The sequence below is a fragment of the Ambystoma mexicanum genome, chromosome 5p, assembly GCF_040938575.1.
Source record: "Ambystoma mexicanum isolate Mex_15411 chromosome 5p, UKY_AmexF1_1, whole genome shotgun sequence".
NCBI lineage: Eukaryota > Metazoa > Chordata > Amphibia > Caudata > Ambystomatidae > Ambystoma > Ambystoma mexicanum.
In genome coordinates, this window is record NC_090930.1 from 838034156 (window position 1) to 838049741 (window position 15586).

Below are 15586 nucleotides of genomic sequence, written 5' to 3' on the forward strand. Positions count from 1 at the left end.
CGACCTGGAAGTAGCGGGCGTTGGGGACGCTGCCCTGCTCCCGTCGTTGGGAGGTTTATTGTTATGGCTTGCTTCGAAGTTCAGCTTCTTTTGGGTTTTATCTGTTTTCCCCATTACGCTCTTGTTTCTGCATTGAGCGCGTTTGTGACGAGTCCGATGCCTTCGTCGTGGTTTTGGCGGGTATTACGCTGTTTTGTGAGATTGGCCTACGATGTCCACCTTTGTCAAACTGGAAGCAGCTGAGTGTGGGGCCAGGTTCTCATGGGTTATATGGCTGGTGTTGCGCGTGTTTGGAGTACCCGATTTTGGAGGGGGACTCGTGGCGTCTGGTGGCGGGGGTGACCTCCGTCGCTTTAGGCGGGCGCTCCTGCTACCGCCTGCTGGAACTTGGTCAGGCCTTGGAGTGGGGAGTCGTCGCCAGGTGATGGGGCTTGTGCGGTGTCGGGATGAAGGGGCAGCGGGAATATTCTTCAGATGTTGTCTGCCGTTTTGGGGTGGGGGACTCCCTTTTGTTTTGTGTTGCCAATGTGCCGGTTAGGCCGAGCGTGGCCGTTACTGGTGGGCGCCGGGGCAGGCAGTCTGTGAGGGGTTCGACGTTGCGCCCCCTGAGCTTTTCTCAGTGTCTGGTGAAAGCGCCGGGGTTTATGCTGCCTGGTGGGTCGGGAAGGCCGACCTTGCGCGCCGAATGGGGATCCTACCTGCGTGTCTGTAGTCCTTCGCGCTCCCTGCAGGATTTTCTGCCAGGCCGCTGTGGGGACGGAGACCGTGTGTCTCTTGGCGCTGTCGTGTGCACGTCAGCCCGTTTCTTGGGGTGGCCTCGTTCTCTGACCCAGCGGGTCGCTGCTCACTCTGGGCGCCGGGTGGCACACCGCTTCTTCTGTGTTTCGTGCCCGGACAGCTCCTCCCCTCTCGGCCTGCTCTCGGCCTGCTGCTGGCGTGGTCCGCGGGCCTTGGGGCCCGGGCCGGATCTCGGCCGGCGCTCTGCCGTTGGAGAGGATGATGGGCTCGGGGTGAACAGTGGCGCCTCCCGAGCGCACCCGGTAGCAAATTTGGGTGAATCGGATGCCGCAGAGGTGAGGATGTCGCAGGATTAATGGAGAGCCACACAGAGCTCTCTAGGAGGCGGCCATCTTGGATGGCTCTCTAGCGCCCTCAACTCAAATTCAGAACTTGCTCACTGAGATGAAAGTTGATGCCTTCTTAGCTCATGGTCCGTGCTGAGTTGTTGAGCTTAATCATTGAGGGAGACCTCTCTTTGAAGATCCACAATGCAAAGAAAACTCAGGAAGCCTCGCACCTACTCTTCCCTTCGTAATGAAGCCCTTGATCTGCACCACAAACTGCAGAACTATATTCCAAGACCATGCCCTGTCCCATTCGGGCGGGCGACATGCCGTTTTTCATCCTTTAAAACTTGACTTAATTACTACTTCGCTGGGGGTTATATTAAATTGGAGAGAGTACTTTGCAGGACTGTGCCTCTGAATGGCAATTGAAGATTGGTCAGCAAGGCAATTGCATGTGTGTTAGAGCCGTTTGGAAGTCTGCCTAAACAACTGATATTGAGGTTGGTAAGGTTACAATTAAGAGAGTTCCTGACAGACGCGAACCTCAGTATGGCCTTGGTGCTGGACCAGGTCAGTTCCATGCAAAGCATGTACGATGCAGCCATTCGTGATTCTATTACGAGCACTATAGACTAGGCCATACTGCAAACAGGGGAGTTAATGGCAGGTCTGTACCCCCAGTTCACACAGTTCCCCGTATTCAGCGTTTTTTCTTTGAATAATTAATTTTTGTGTGTTATGAAAAAAAAGATTTCTTTGTATTTTTTATCCCAGAACAAGCTGCCACAGAGGGTGCAAATCATTAGCCTTACAAATGGCATTTCTTTCCTGGGATTAACTTCTGGCAGGAAAGGCATTGACATTTTTAACCAAACCGTTAACAGAATTTGCAGAAATCATCAAGGGTGGCAAGCTTAACCCCAACTTCTTAAATGTATTGGAGAGAAGACTCTGGATAGTCTGGAAGTCATGTAGTTTGGTGTTCTACCAAAAAGGTTTGCCCAGACCCATGCAGCAGACAGTGGGCCTCATCACCACCTCGGCGGTAACCCTTAAATCCGGCAGTAGCGCTATTTCCGCCGGAATTAAGGGTCCGCCGAATCAGGGCCTCGGCGGATTTCAACCCAGCTCTGAGCTGGTGTGAAATCCGCCGAGAATTCGCGCTAATACCGCCGGCGGGATATCCGCTGGCGGTATGAGCGCGAAATTTCCCCATTGAGCCCAATGGGGGATGGGGCATTCCCGAATGGGCTCAATGGGGAATGGGGACTTCCAAGTCCGCCCAACTCGCGATCCTGCGCTATTAGCGCCGGGGGCTATGGCCATCGCGCTAATAGCCCCCGCGCTAATACCGCCGGCGTCGTGATGAGGCCCACTGTTTTCTCAAGCCTCAATGCTTGTAATACTGTCCCAGGTCCTGCAGCCGCATTTCCTGAGCTCAGGCTTTCCGTTGTGTTTTACCTGATTTGGGTGGAATCCATCGACTGGTTCGATCAGCTGCCAACCTTCGCCCTTCTGTTTTTTCCAGGCATCTGCAACTGAAACACAAGAATGAGGAGTGAGACTTTTTTTAGTATATCAGTTGAACAGAAAATGTTGCCTGTTGCAGAAATTATTTTGTGAACCTGATCTGCCCTGCAATGTTAGTGCAGGCTTTCACAGGACTACAAGATATGCATTTTTGTCTTTTTGTGTAGGATTTCTTGGCGACTCCATACTCTATGCATCCGCATGGACAATTGGCCGTTTGCCCATTCATTTGCTGTGTGGCAGCAGTATACTGATTTCAGGCCTTTTTAAAGCTGCAAAGAACAACATCTCAGGCTGCTTCAATTTATACTTTAGCAGAGCTTCCCCTGTGAATATGTGCCACTGTGACCCTAACTGCAAGATTCAAATATGCAATGCTGTGTCCCAAGCTGTGTCCCAAAGTTGACTATGTGCAGTTATATCCCACACTGCCAACAGTGAACCTATAAATGCCTGGACCCACATTGAATACACACTCCGTTGTCTACCAGTACTAGCTTTATGTGAAGCTGTGTCCTGTGATTATGTGATGCTCTATCCCAGACTATCACCTGGCCATTTATGAAGCTGTGTCACATGCTTTGACCTTATTTTATTGTGTATTGCTGTGGGGATTCATCAAAACCCTCAAATAAATGAAACTGAAGGGCCACGGGAAGCATGGCCTGCCAGCTTTCATTAAAGAAAATAAGAAAAACCTTCATCCCGAAAATGGGCCTATTAAGGCAGACTGTGGGGGTTTCTGCACGTAACAGTGGGACGCCTCTAAAATACTTACCTGTCATTACAAAAGGAAAAACAGCCTTTTTAATTCACAGTGGCAGAAGAAATTCAAATGAGATCACAAAGAGACTGCCTATCTCGATTCGCTGGAGAAGAACATTCAAAGCTCCAGCCCAGCAGGAGCATTCTAAAAGCCTCTGTACATTCAGGGGAAGGAGGGAATTCCCCAGGCTCCCCGCAAGGATACTGGATTCTATCGTGGGCCCAAAAGTATCTACAGGGAGGTGACCCTGAGAGTTCACTTTTGCCAGGGCAAGAGGAGTCTGGACCTTGTGTTTCAAGGAGATATTCCCAGTCTCATAGAGATAGGGAGCGCCTAGAAGACAGGGAAGGGAGTACCAACAGCAGTTCAGAGTCAGAAGGTGAATGGGCTCCGGTGCAGGAGAAGAAAAAGACAGGGAAACAGAGCAATGGTTTTGTGAAAGACCCAACAAGACAAATCATGGCCATAAAGAGCTTCCTGACCCCATACCACAAGAATGCAAATATTCGGTATGGGAGCACCTGGAACTTTATGAGCAGATGATGGCATCATTCCAGATCAGAAATTATGTGAATTGCATAGCATTTGCTAAATGGACTTTCCCACCTGAGTACTCCAGTTTTTTTCTGCACGAGTGGAGGACCAGGATCATTATAAATGGTCTGGAGGTGGGCGAGCCTGGCGCGGCAGGGCCGGGTGAGGCTTCAACAGGGGCTCCAGCCCGACCCTCCTTTTTGGGCCGGTACCCCCGGATGCCACAGGCCTGCCACTGGCCCCTTCATGGTTGCATATTTGACCATTTCTTTCCATTTTGCCTGCGCCGCGTGGGCAAAATGGAAAGAAATGCCCATTTATTTTTCACAGTCAACCATTTCTTTCGATTTTGCCTGCGTCGCGTGGTCAAAATGGAAAGAAATGCCCATTTATTTTTTCAGGCAAAATGGAAAGAAATGCCCATAATGTTTTTCATATTTGCCCATTTCTTTCCATTTTGCTGCGCTGTTCGGGCAAAATGGAAAGAAATGCCCATATACAGAGAACAAAAACGACCCTGATGGTGGCTCCCCAGGGGGGCATTTAATTTGTTTCCTTTTTCTAGGGGAGCCAGGGAATTCATGGCCTCGGCCCATGGTGGGCTTCTAGAGCCAGGTCTGACCGTCAGGCTCGGCCCTGGCCCAGCCCTACCCATGAAATCCCTGGCTCCCCCCGCTCTAAAATGGTCCACCTACAAGGCAGCCATTTTATAACATTTCCCCTTACACATAAACCGACAGGAGGCCTGTAAGGCTGCATATAATTTGCAATGTGGGGAGGATCAAGCGCCTAGGAGGTTTGTGCAGGAGAGAAAGCGCTCATTTGCTCAGACTTCCCGGCGGGTGAACACAAATAGTAGGGAATTCATAACTACATATTTCCATGCACTCCCCAAATACATAATGACTCAGTTGGTGCATTAGTTTCTTGAGCATATGACCGTGGATTGGGTGTTCGAACAGGCCACCAGGATCTATGAGGTCCAAAAGCCAGCCGAGAGTAAAAACAACCCCAAAAACCCCAAACCATCTCGAGATGGGGGGGCCTAAAAGTAACCCTCCTACCAACAAGCAAAACGGAAGGCAGAACGGACCCCTTAACCAGGCCCAATCAAATGGTAATCAGGCAGGTGTCCAGAACAATGATCACTCAGACCCTGCCACCTATTTAAGGCCTAGGTACACGGGGGTGTCCAGTCAAAGGATCTAAAACAAAAGGATCGAATACAATAGGGTTGAGTCAAAAGGACCGAAAACAAAAGGGTCGAATGCCTTTTTTTAAATGTATATATTTTTTGGGTTTCCGTATAAGCATAAAAGTGTTTTTTACACCAAAAACAGGGGTTTGTGGGGGGACCCTCCCAAAAAATAAAATAAAAAATTTGACCCTTTTGTTTTCGGTCCTTTTGACTCGACCCTATTGCATTTCGATCCTTTGTATTCGATCCTTTGACCTACAACCGTACAAGGGTACCAAACCAATCCTGAGGTATGTATAGACTCCCCCGGCCCAGGGGGTGAGAACCAGTCAGGTAAACACTGCCCCGGGAAACTTACCTCCAAACTTCCCTCAGGAGAGAAGTATCACTCCACCTCCAAATTTGAACTTTTTCCCCAGATTTGCACCGACCCAGAATTTCCAAAATAATCCTCATCTCTCTCCCCGGTACCAGGACAATAGATCCCTGAACCCGTGAGAAAGGAGATTAAGGATGGAGAATTATGGAGGAAATTTCCAGTACCCAAGCTACTCCAGGAGAAGGGACAGTTACCCTTTTCGGGAGCAGCAGAGGTATTAATCGAGACCTCCCTTCCACCCAGGAAAGGTCTTGCAGCTGAAGCGACAGGTCCAGCAACTGACCGATGATCTGGGGCACATTCTGAGGGCTCAGCCCTACCTTCAACCTAACCCTACTTCCCAGCATTCCCCAACGCCCAGGTCTGATGCCCCGGAGTGGGGGGAATGTCGGGAGGAAACGTCTGACAAACCACAGGTTCCTGAGGGAGGGGCCGGTTGGAGGGGAGATGCAAGCCCTAGAGGAAACGTCTTTTCTCACCCAGACAGAACCCCTAAAACCCTCTCAGCCTGAAAGTGTCTCTTCTGCCCCCAAAATGGTACAACCCAAAGAGACACCTCCCAGTGGGGAAGATAACTTTGGAAATCTCGAGCAGACAGGTGAAACAAGAACCCTTATAGGACTGAATAGTAGAGGCCTAGCTTCTTCACAAACAGCAACTACCTCCAGCACAATACTTGCGGTTTGTTTTTTAGAAAAAAAAGAAGACAAGAAGAAGAGGTATCAAGAAACCTATTGTCCAAAAACAAAACTGTCAACAACTAGTGGTCAATATTTCTTCCAAACATCTGACAAAGAACCAAATAGATGTATTGAATTTGGGATTATCATTCGTACCCACACAAAGCTCTACCCTATTAGAGGAAAGAACCAACCTATATAGATTCATTATGAAAATGCGATTAAAGGTGTTTTTGACCTGCAACCCCCACAAGAAGATCCAGTGATGTCTTCAGACTACCTAGAACTCAAACCCAAGAGCACTTTTGATCCCAAATCAATAACATGGCTTTGAGTCTTTTTGAAAATCAAATGACGAGGGACTTGAAGAAAATCAATTTTCAAAAAATTACACATTAGAATATCGAGTTGACTCATCAAAGACATTGCAGACGACAGGACGTTAACAATAAAGCCGACAAAGGAGAGGCTATTGTCATCATGGACACTTGCTTTCATAACAACCAGTGTATGAGGTTGCTGAATGACACGGACACTTATATCAAGATATACCAGGATGCGACTAGTATAATCAGGGCATTAATTGAAGGCATCTTGGAGAAAGCACGTAACAATGGATGGATAACGGACAAGACACACAGATTTCTGACAAAAGACTTCCCTATCACAGCAGTCTTCTACCGGCTCCCAAAAATCCATAGAAACAATAGTCACCCTCCCCTTCGACCCATAGTGGCAGGGCCAGACAGTATCTTTGACAATTTGGCAATCTACCTAGATAGTATTGCAGCCCATAGTACAGAAACCACTATTTATATCTGAGATACCACGCATTTCCTTACTATGCTGAAAGAGATCAGACCAATGACAGACAATGACATCCTAGTTTCGTTTGATGTACAGAGCCTCTACACCTCAATCTCATACAGTGTCGGGGGGGTTGAGGCTTTAGAATGGGCACTATTGAGGGGCGAGAGCTGCCAGGCCCCTAAGGAGTTCATCCTCGAGCTCACAAAGATCCTACTTCATAATAACTTTTTTCGATATAAAACACAATTTTTTCTGCAAGCTTCAGACACATCGATGGGGTCCTCTATGGCCCTGGCTTATGCAAATCTTTTCATATTCCATCTCGAAACTGAAAATGCGCTACAACACCCAGCCTGGACACCCAGATTGGTGTTGTGGAAATGTTATATAGGTGACGTTTTTGTAATTTGGAGAGGGAGCATAGACTCGCTGAATGAGTTCTTGACGTTCATCAATGGCATACATGACCGCATCAAGTTTACGATGGAGGTAGGACTACCAAAACTGCATTTTTTGAATGTGGAGTTAGAACTAAGACATGCAGAAATAATAACCAATATATTCCACAAGCCTACTGATGTTAATGAAACTCCCTCCACTACTCGATTCAACATCCCAGACACTTGAAAAATAATCTGTCCTACAGCTAGTTCTTGCAACTGAAGCAGATAGTGTCCAATGAGGACATGCTGAGAATGGAGTGTGGAAAGATGACCAACATTTATAAGGAAAGAGAATATCCAACAGGTATCATAAGTACAGCACAGAACACAAGGTCTCACCTCAGGAGAGAGGATCTGTTGATTACAAAGAAAAAAGTGGGCGAAACACCTTTCCTATACACACTGAAGTTCTCTACCCAAAGTCATCAAATCACAAGGCTAATTAAGAAGAATTGGCGACTGATCAAACCTTTTTCACAACCACCCCTTATGGCCTACAAAAGGGGTAGAAACCTGTGTGACCAACTAGTACAGGCAGAAAGAACACCAAGGGATACCCAACTCACATTGGGGAAGAAGAAGAATGGTACTTTCCCATGTCTTCAATGTCGTAATTGTAACAATGTCATGAAGGGTAACTATGTGAGACACCCCCAATCTGACGCTATGATGAAACTAAGGGATTTTGCTACGTGCGATTTTAGCTAACTCATTTATGGACTTAGCTGCTCATGTGGGAATTCCCATGTGGGCCAAACAACACGAAAAGCCAAACAGCGTTTGAATGAACATAAAAGCAATATCTTCACAAGGAACAACAAGTCACCAGTAGCATGACACTTTAGGACCATGAGACTTAACATATCGCAACTGAAAATGATTATACTGGAGTTGGTCGATAAACCACTGAGAAGGGGTAACATTGGCAAAAAACGAAATCAGAGACAGCTCTACTGGATAGAGAAACTAGACAGCCTTACCCCAAATGGAATGAATGAGGATTTCCATTTGGGAGCCTACCTGTAATCATCTGAATGTTATGTTTTTCACTAAGAATGTCATATTATGATTAGCTGAATAAAGGAGGATCTCCATCTGGAATCTGTCAACATACTGTTTGATTTTGCTGATCATTGCAACGGATGTGATTTCATGAATAATATGACCATCTAGACATTTATGTCACTTACCTTCATAGCACAAACTAACAGAATGTGTGCATAATCTGTCATGGACTTATTTAAGTGGAGAGGTTAGAACATATTGCGGCTGGAGCCCCACATTACTTCCTGTCCTTTGAATTGCATACCGGTCAACCCATTTCGTTACAGCAGTTCTTTGCATGCAGCAAAGATAGCATTTGTTACCCCTCCCAAATCCTCCCACACCACATTGTAGCATTGTGTAAGTACCGCCTTGTGGCGGGTGCTTTAATTTCCAGACCAACATAGCGTAGGTTTGACTGCTTATGAACACAGCACGCTCCGAGACATTCATTGAGACATTGAAGTTTGAAGTCTTTTGGTTTAAGACATCTGCCCATTGCGTACTTTGTTTACCTATGAGATTATCCTTGAGCACCCATGCTCGGGATAACTTGTTTGTAATACCTACAAGCAAATGCACGTAACATGCTTTGTTTGCGTTTGAGATTATATGAAAGTGTTCCTGCCCGCGAGACCATGAATAATTAACCTACCATCTATCAGTGATGCACATGATGGATGCAGACAGCTGCAGACAGAATTGTTAGAGCGGCCAGACCGTGCTCTCATAATGTAATTTTTGAGCCCCTGCAGTATGCAAGCGGGCGCGTACCTTAGATAAGGATGATTAGCTGAGCGCTTGGGCGACTTAAACTAACTGAACTCCCTATATATTTATATTCCAGAGCCACGTTGGTGCTCGATGATTGAGATTAACATACGTTCCTCTCTGATTATAATCTCAGATAACCTGAAGTGTGCCTACTCTAGACAATGGCGACATTGATTTGAATAAGGTAGGATTCTCCGGATTTAAGTCTCAGCACTGTTAAGATTCTGACATGCTTTTGTGGCACATATGTCATATTCTGAAGACGGCCATAATTATGTCTGCCGGATACCAGTTTTCCCCCCAAAGGGTTTTGCAGTAGTGGTGTTCAAGACGATTACCAATACACTTACAGCCCTGGACCCTCCGCAGGTAAATAAGCACCATACAAATCATGTCAGACTATAGACCTGCATGAATAGCATAATACATTGAAAAGTTACGAAAGATTCTAATATGATGTAAACATGTCTTACAGCTACTATCACGATAGGAAGAACATTGGTGATTGATGGAAGACTGATTGCTCCCAATGAAGGGGACTTTCCCCGAAACGCGTTGAGCTTGTAAAGAATTGGACTATGTTCATTGACCTATTTGTGTACGTTTAACTCGATGTTTGAGCACTTGAATATATCTCTGAAGTAATTAAAATATGCAGGCTCTTTGTCCATTTGGTACTAAAGTAGAGTGAATGTGATTTTTTGTCTAAACCTTCATGGAATGTGTTTTAATTAACAGTGATTATAATTATTTAGGATTCCCTGCCTTGGGGAATCATTTATTCAATTTCTTCATTTCTACCCAGTTAATATAGGTGTGCACGGGATGCGAGTGTCCCACAGACTGTGGGAACTTTTGTATGTTCATGTTTTATGCAACTTAGTGCCAGGGTTGCCTTTGTCTCTTGCACCCTTTACTATTAGAAACTTGAAACCAACATTTCGACTACTGTGAGTTAAGGTCTGTGTGTCGTTATGTTTGTTGATTGGGATTATTGCTTGGTGAGGGGTTGAAAAAGCCATGTTTGAGAGATTTGCGAAATTGGAGAATTGTAATGGCATTCTAAAATGATACCAGGATCGAGTTCCAGAGTGTAGGTGCATGACAAGAGAATGGTTGTTTGCTGGTTATCTTTTTTCAGATGAGTTGTGATTCAAGCTGGTTGGTTCATTTGCTGTGTGAGGAGCGTGTGCAACCAGATATGTGGAGTTTAGCTGCTAGGTACGCTGGTGTGCTACTCGTCACTTCTTTGTATAATGAACGAGCGAGGGAGCCAATGTAGGTTATGTAGGACAGGGGTGATTCAGTTAAATTTCCACATAGCCATAATAGGATGTGCTGCAGTTTGGTGGGCTGCTTTTAGGGGAGCAAAGTGAGCAGCTGAGAGGCCTATCAGGAGGGCATTTCCCCCATCGATGAGCTGGACCGCAAGGGCCTGAACTATGTGCAGGTGGAGATTTGTAGCCAGGCCAATTGGGCCTTCTTGGCTATATGTTTCTGGAAGGAAAGACTGCTGTCAATGGTGAAGCCTAAGGATTTTGCTGAATCCAAGAGTTGTGGATCAAATCCTTCTAGGCGCACATCATTGCAGCATTGTTGGACAAGTTGTTTTTTAGCAGGGGGACTGGTGAGGACAAATTCAGTCTTGTTTGGGTTGAGTTTGAGGTAGGCAGTCGACATCCAGGCAGCGGTCGAAGTGTATGAAAAGAAGTAGTGGGACTATGTTCCCTACTGGCCTGCACCGCTCCCCACAAACCCCATCGCTGTGCACCCTCCCACCACAATACACACCTCAAAACACATGCTCCTGCTGTCTAGTAAAACGCTCAGTGCAGTGCACTGAAAGTGAAAGTTTCAACTTCTTCCTACACTTTTATTTTAAAACGAAACCATTACGGAAAGGCTTCTTTTTAAAATAAAAGTATAGGAACATTAAAACTTGATTAAAAGAAGTAGAGGAGCACCGCTCCCGACCGCTCCTTCCGACTTCGACCACTGAATCCAGGAGTGGATGATGGCTTAGCAATCGCAGAGACGACTGATGTCCTGTGGGCTTTGTACTCTCATGTACAACTGAGTTTCGTCTGCGTATTTGTTGATGGCTATATCAGGATCTCTGAGAATTATGCCTAGAGGCTCCATGTAAGGGTTAAACTGAATTGGTGAGAGGATGGAGGCTTGAGGGACTCTGCAGGAGACTTGGAGTTGGTTAGAATGCAACGTGTTCATCTGGACAGCTTGGTGTCTGCCGGAGAGGTAGGATATAAACCAATTCAGGACAGTGACAGAGAATCCCATACTGTCAGCAAGGAGGCAGAGCAAGATGCAGTGGTTGACAGCGTTGAATGCAGCTGAGCAGTCAATGAGGACAAAGAGGCATGAGTTGCCCTTATTCATGATTTTGAGGGCATCTCCAGCACCTGGATGGTGGCTGTCTCGATGCTACACTTGGGGCGGAACCCTGACTGATAGTCATTTTGGAGGTGAAGTTGTTTGATTCTGGAAAGTAATTGTGTAGTGACTACTTTTTCCAAGGTTTTGCCAACAAACCTGAGGTTCGTAATGGACCGGTAGTTGCCCAGGGCGACTGGGCCTAGGGTTGTTTTTTTCCAAAAGACGTCATATGAGACCAGTCTTGAGTGTGTCTGGGAATTACCCTTCTGTGAGCGAGGCATTTTGTATGGATTTGCACCATTCTGGGTCACACAGAGTTTTTGCCTGTACAGAATATTAGGCAGTGCTAATTTTGCACTACAAGTGCTTTTATTTGGCATGTATTTTCACAACTGTTAATATTAGTCAGTGAAAATGTTGTACAATTGGCCCAACAGCAACATTCGTCTAATTTGTACACAGTGCATGCCCCGCAGACTTAGTTGGTGTCAGTCTTTTCTTTCTTTTTATCTTCAATTCTCTTGCCTTCTCTGTATCATCATTTCTTGTTTTTTATTTCTTCCCATTTACATTGCTCTCCATCTCTTTTTCTCTTCTCATTTCTTTTTTCCTTCTTTTCATCCCTACCTTCTGTTTTTAGTTTATGCTATTAGGTGGTGCTAATGAATCAACGATAACCAAAACTAAAGGATTGGAGTGGTGCTAGGAGAGAGATGGGATGTGAGGAGGCACACAAATCTTGCAGATGTTGTTTGATTATTTACAGATCCATCCACTGCCCAAGCCATTACTAATCCACATTGCCATTCCCATCCCGTTTCTGCCCCACCCAAAACACATCCTCCTGAGATCGCTTTGAGCTAGCATTGTCAAATAGTAACATCAAACATTGTGTTTGAGGTGCCTGCCAGGGGTCTTTCAAAGCAGTCTTGTGAGAGTTAATGCCTTAATTGGAGCTGCGATTGTGCTACTGGCGTAATAGAAATGTATTAACCATGTCAGCCTTCTGCCACTTGATGTGTAAGCAGAATTTACTGAAATCCTTTCAGTCCTTTTAAAAACAAGCATTGGCAAAGCCAACAGTTTTGGATTGTGTATTGGTATTAGGCTGGCATTTGCCAGGCACTGCTATTATATTGCTAGGTACTCGCACCATTTTGCAGCACCTAGCATTAACTGCCAGTTAGTACCATTATGGCAGTGCCCAGCAAATGCCTATCTTAAACCTACACAAACGCCAAACTGTTGGTATTGGATTTGAGATTAAAAGAGGGGCAATGAAAGATAGATTGAAAGCAAGGAAAGGCTGTCCGGGTCAGGGGAGCCGGTCTGCAGGGACATCTCTGCAGCTCCACTGTCACCAGTGTTGGGGGGTAATGTTAAATGTTAAAGGTATTTGAACTGTGCACCGTCACCAACGGAATTGGTCCCCAGGCGCTCTGGTGGATCTGTAAACGATAAGGTGGGATGGGTTAGTAAGGTGAAGAGGGAGTAGGATAGTGAGAGGAGGGGTGTTCTGTTGGCAGCTTCAACTCGGTATACACCGGGTGCTGAGGTTTGGTGCGGGTATTGGATCGGTGTCAGTCCGCGTGTGCTGTTGCTCCGGCTTTTGTGTTGTTGCAGTGTTGTGAAGTGCATGCGGCTTGTTGTGCGAGAGATGGTTGTGTGAGTTTTTTTAGTGAGATAAGTATGCAGAGTTTGAGCTTATATTGGTTAGTAAGTTACCTGACCTTTAGCATGCTAACATTCACAGTTTTGTCTAAGTGTGGCACTTCACAATCCTATCTAGATGCGGCGCAGGCCAATGTTTAGAATTCCATCCAGGTGTGGGCAAGCCAACATTCACAATCCCATCCAGATGCGGTGCAGGCTAGTGTTTAGAAATGTGTCCAGATGTGGGCATGCTAACATTCACAATTTTATCTGGGTGCTACGCAGGCTGGTGTTCACAACTCTAAGTGTGGCACATGCTGACATTCAAGTTTCATCCAGGCGCGGGCATGCCATCCTTCAATCAATCCTATCTAGATGCGACACATCTGGGGTAGAAGGCCTGTGTGCATCTAATATGTATTGTCCTCCGCAAAAACAAATGCGTGCAAATGTGACATGGTGTAAAATGTGGGCCTCCTCTAATTTAGTACCAGCCAAAAAATCGCACTGACAAAAATAGTTTATGTAAACTAGCCCTTTATGTTTACAATGGTAACTGACAAATCTGATTTCTTGCTCAAATGTACCCCGACCCTTGCTGCCATTCTCTGTTGAGAACAGTTATCGCTCATCTTCTTGAGTGATCGCTCCAAATGCACAAACATGAAAGTCTGCTCACCTATTACATTTCTCTACGCAATTATAAATGTTCTTTCTGTAATCCCTGCTCAACATCTGTACAGTGCTCTGAAGCCCTTCTGGGACTGGTGAGCGCTATACATAAGTGAATACATGAATAAATACATACATTTGCGAGTGTGCAATTCTATGTTCACCAGTGTCACTTGTAAACATGTGACGCTGTATTTCACTGTGTCATCGCCTGTTGTTGTTGATGCTATCACCTGCTGTGTCATCGCATGTTGTAGTTGATGCTATCACCTGGGCTGTATACCAGTGGTAGATTTAAGGCAAAGGGCCCCATGGGCAAAAATGACAGAGGTCCCCAAGTGGGCAGGTAATGGAGGTGGAGCTTGGAGTGGGTGGAGTTGCACAATGATGAACTTTAGGGATACATTATTAATTTTGTATACTTTTATTTTTTTTTACAGTTTTCTGTGTCTTGGGGTCTGACTCTAGCTAGATACTGTTGGGTCTCCTTGCCAGGGTTTGCTGTCAATGGTAGTAATATTGAAAGACCAAGCCTGATGCTAATGTTGGAAATTATAGGGTGCAAGGCAATGGGCAACGGGAGAGGACATTACAGGAGGTGCTATCACAGGATAATTCCTACAGCATGCAGATCCATTTTGTGCATGTCGCCGGTGTCCTTACCCAGCACACTTGAAATATCATTAAACATCACAGGTGTAATTAAAGGAGTGTGCCCAAACTATAGGGTTGTTACATATTCATAATAAAGTGTCCATTCTTATATTGCACACCACAACATTCTCTTGGTTTACAGAGGAAAACCGGGCACCCAGAATGGGGAAAATAAATGTATAATCACATTCTTTTGCTTGACCTGTTTCTATAATGTATACATACATTTTCAGTTTAATTTATTATGTGATTTGTGTACTTTTCAAGGCATCATGAGACAAATAATGATTTTACCTTTTGATTACCAAACCTTTAAAATACTGATCTGAAGTATACCTGGGAGATATTCTTACATCTCCACCTGGGACCGAATCCTGGTTTCCCTACTTAAACAAAGTGTTTAATCCTGGCAAATCATGCAATCTCATCGTGCCTGATCTTCCAACATTGGTAGGCCATAAAAGCGCATGGAAAGAAAAGCGCAGGACTCGAGCATCCTCTCTTAAATGACACCGGACATGTTGTTATAAATGCTAGTTACCCACTTGTTTTGCTCTCATTTCATCAACCTAGGGGGGGGCGGGGTAGGGGGCTAGGTAGGTGCCACATATGTTCAACCACCTGACATGCAGATAGGGCACCAGTAGGCACATTAGCCCACTGAACTGTTACAGACTTGATTCTTGGAAATCTTACAATGGAAAGGACCTCCCGAGCACATCAGTTGGGTGCGGCGTGTTTTACAGCACATCAATATACACGTATGCTTTATTAATGGGTCACATCTTTCACGTGTGGTTTCCCGCTGAGGCTCACTCATCCTTTCATTGCTCTGATGTCTGGCTCGGTCTAAAGTTTGTGTCTTCGAAAGTGTTGGACCTGAAGTCTTGCAGTAGTTTTCGTTGAGACAGCATTGGTGGGCCTCGTTTTGGATAGCTGTGCTGCAGGCAGCAGACCGGATTATCCGATTACAGCAACGGCATAGGTG

The 15586-nt window shown here is 45.6% G+C and overlaps 1 protein-coding gene across 1 annotated transcript in view; it reads right to left on the reverse strand.

Moving 5' to 3' along the window:
* Positions 1–15586, reverse strand: part of AOAH (acyloxyacyl hydrolase) — a 1097690-nt gene that overhangs the window by 93545 nt on the left and 988559 nt on the right. Inside the window, exon 20 of the mRNA XM_069613263.1 lies at positions 2529–2605. Within this exon, the coding sequence (XP_069469364.1) occupies positions 2529–2605 (77 nt within the window). The remainder of the gene's footprint in view (positions 1–2528; positions 2606–15586) is intronic.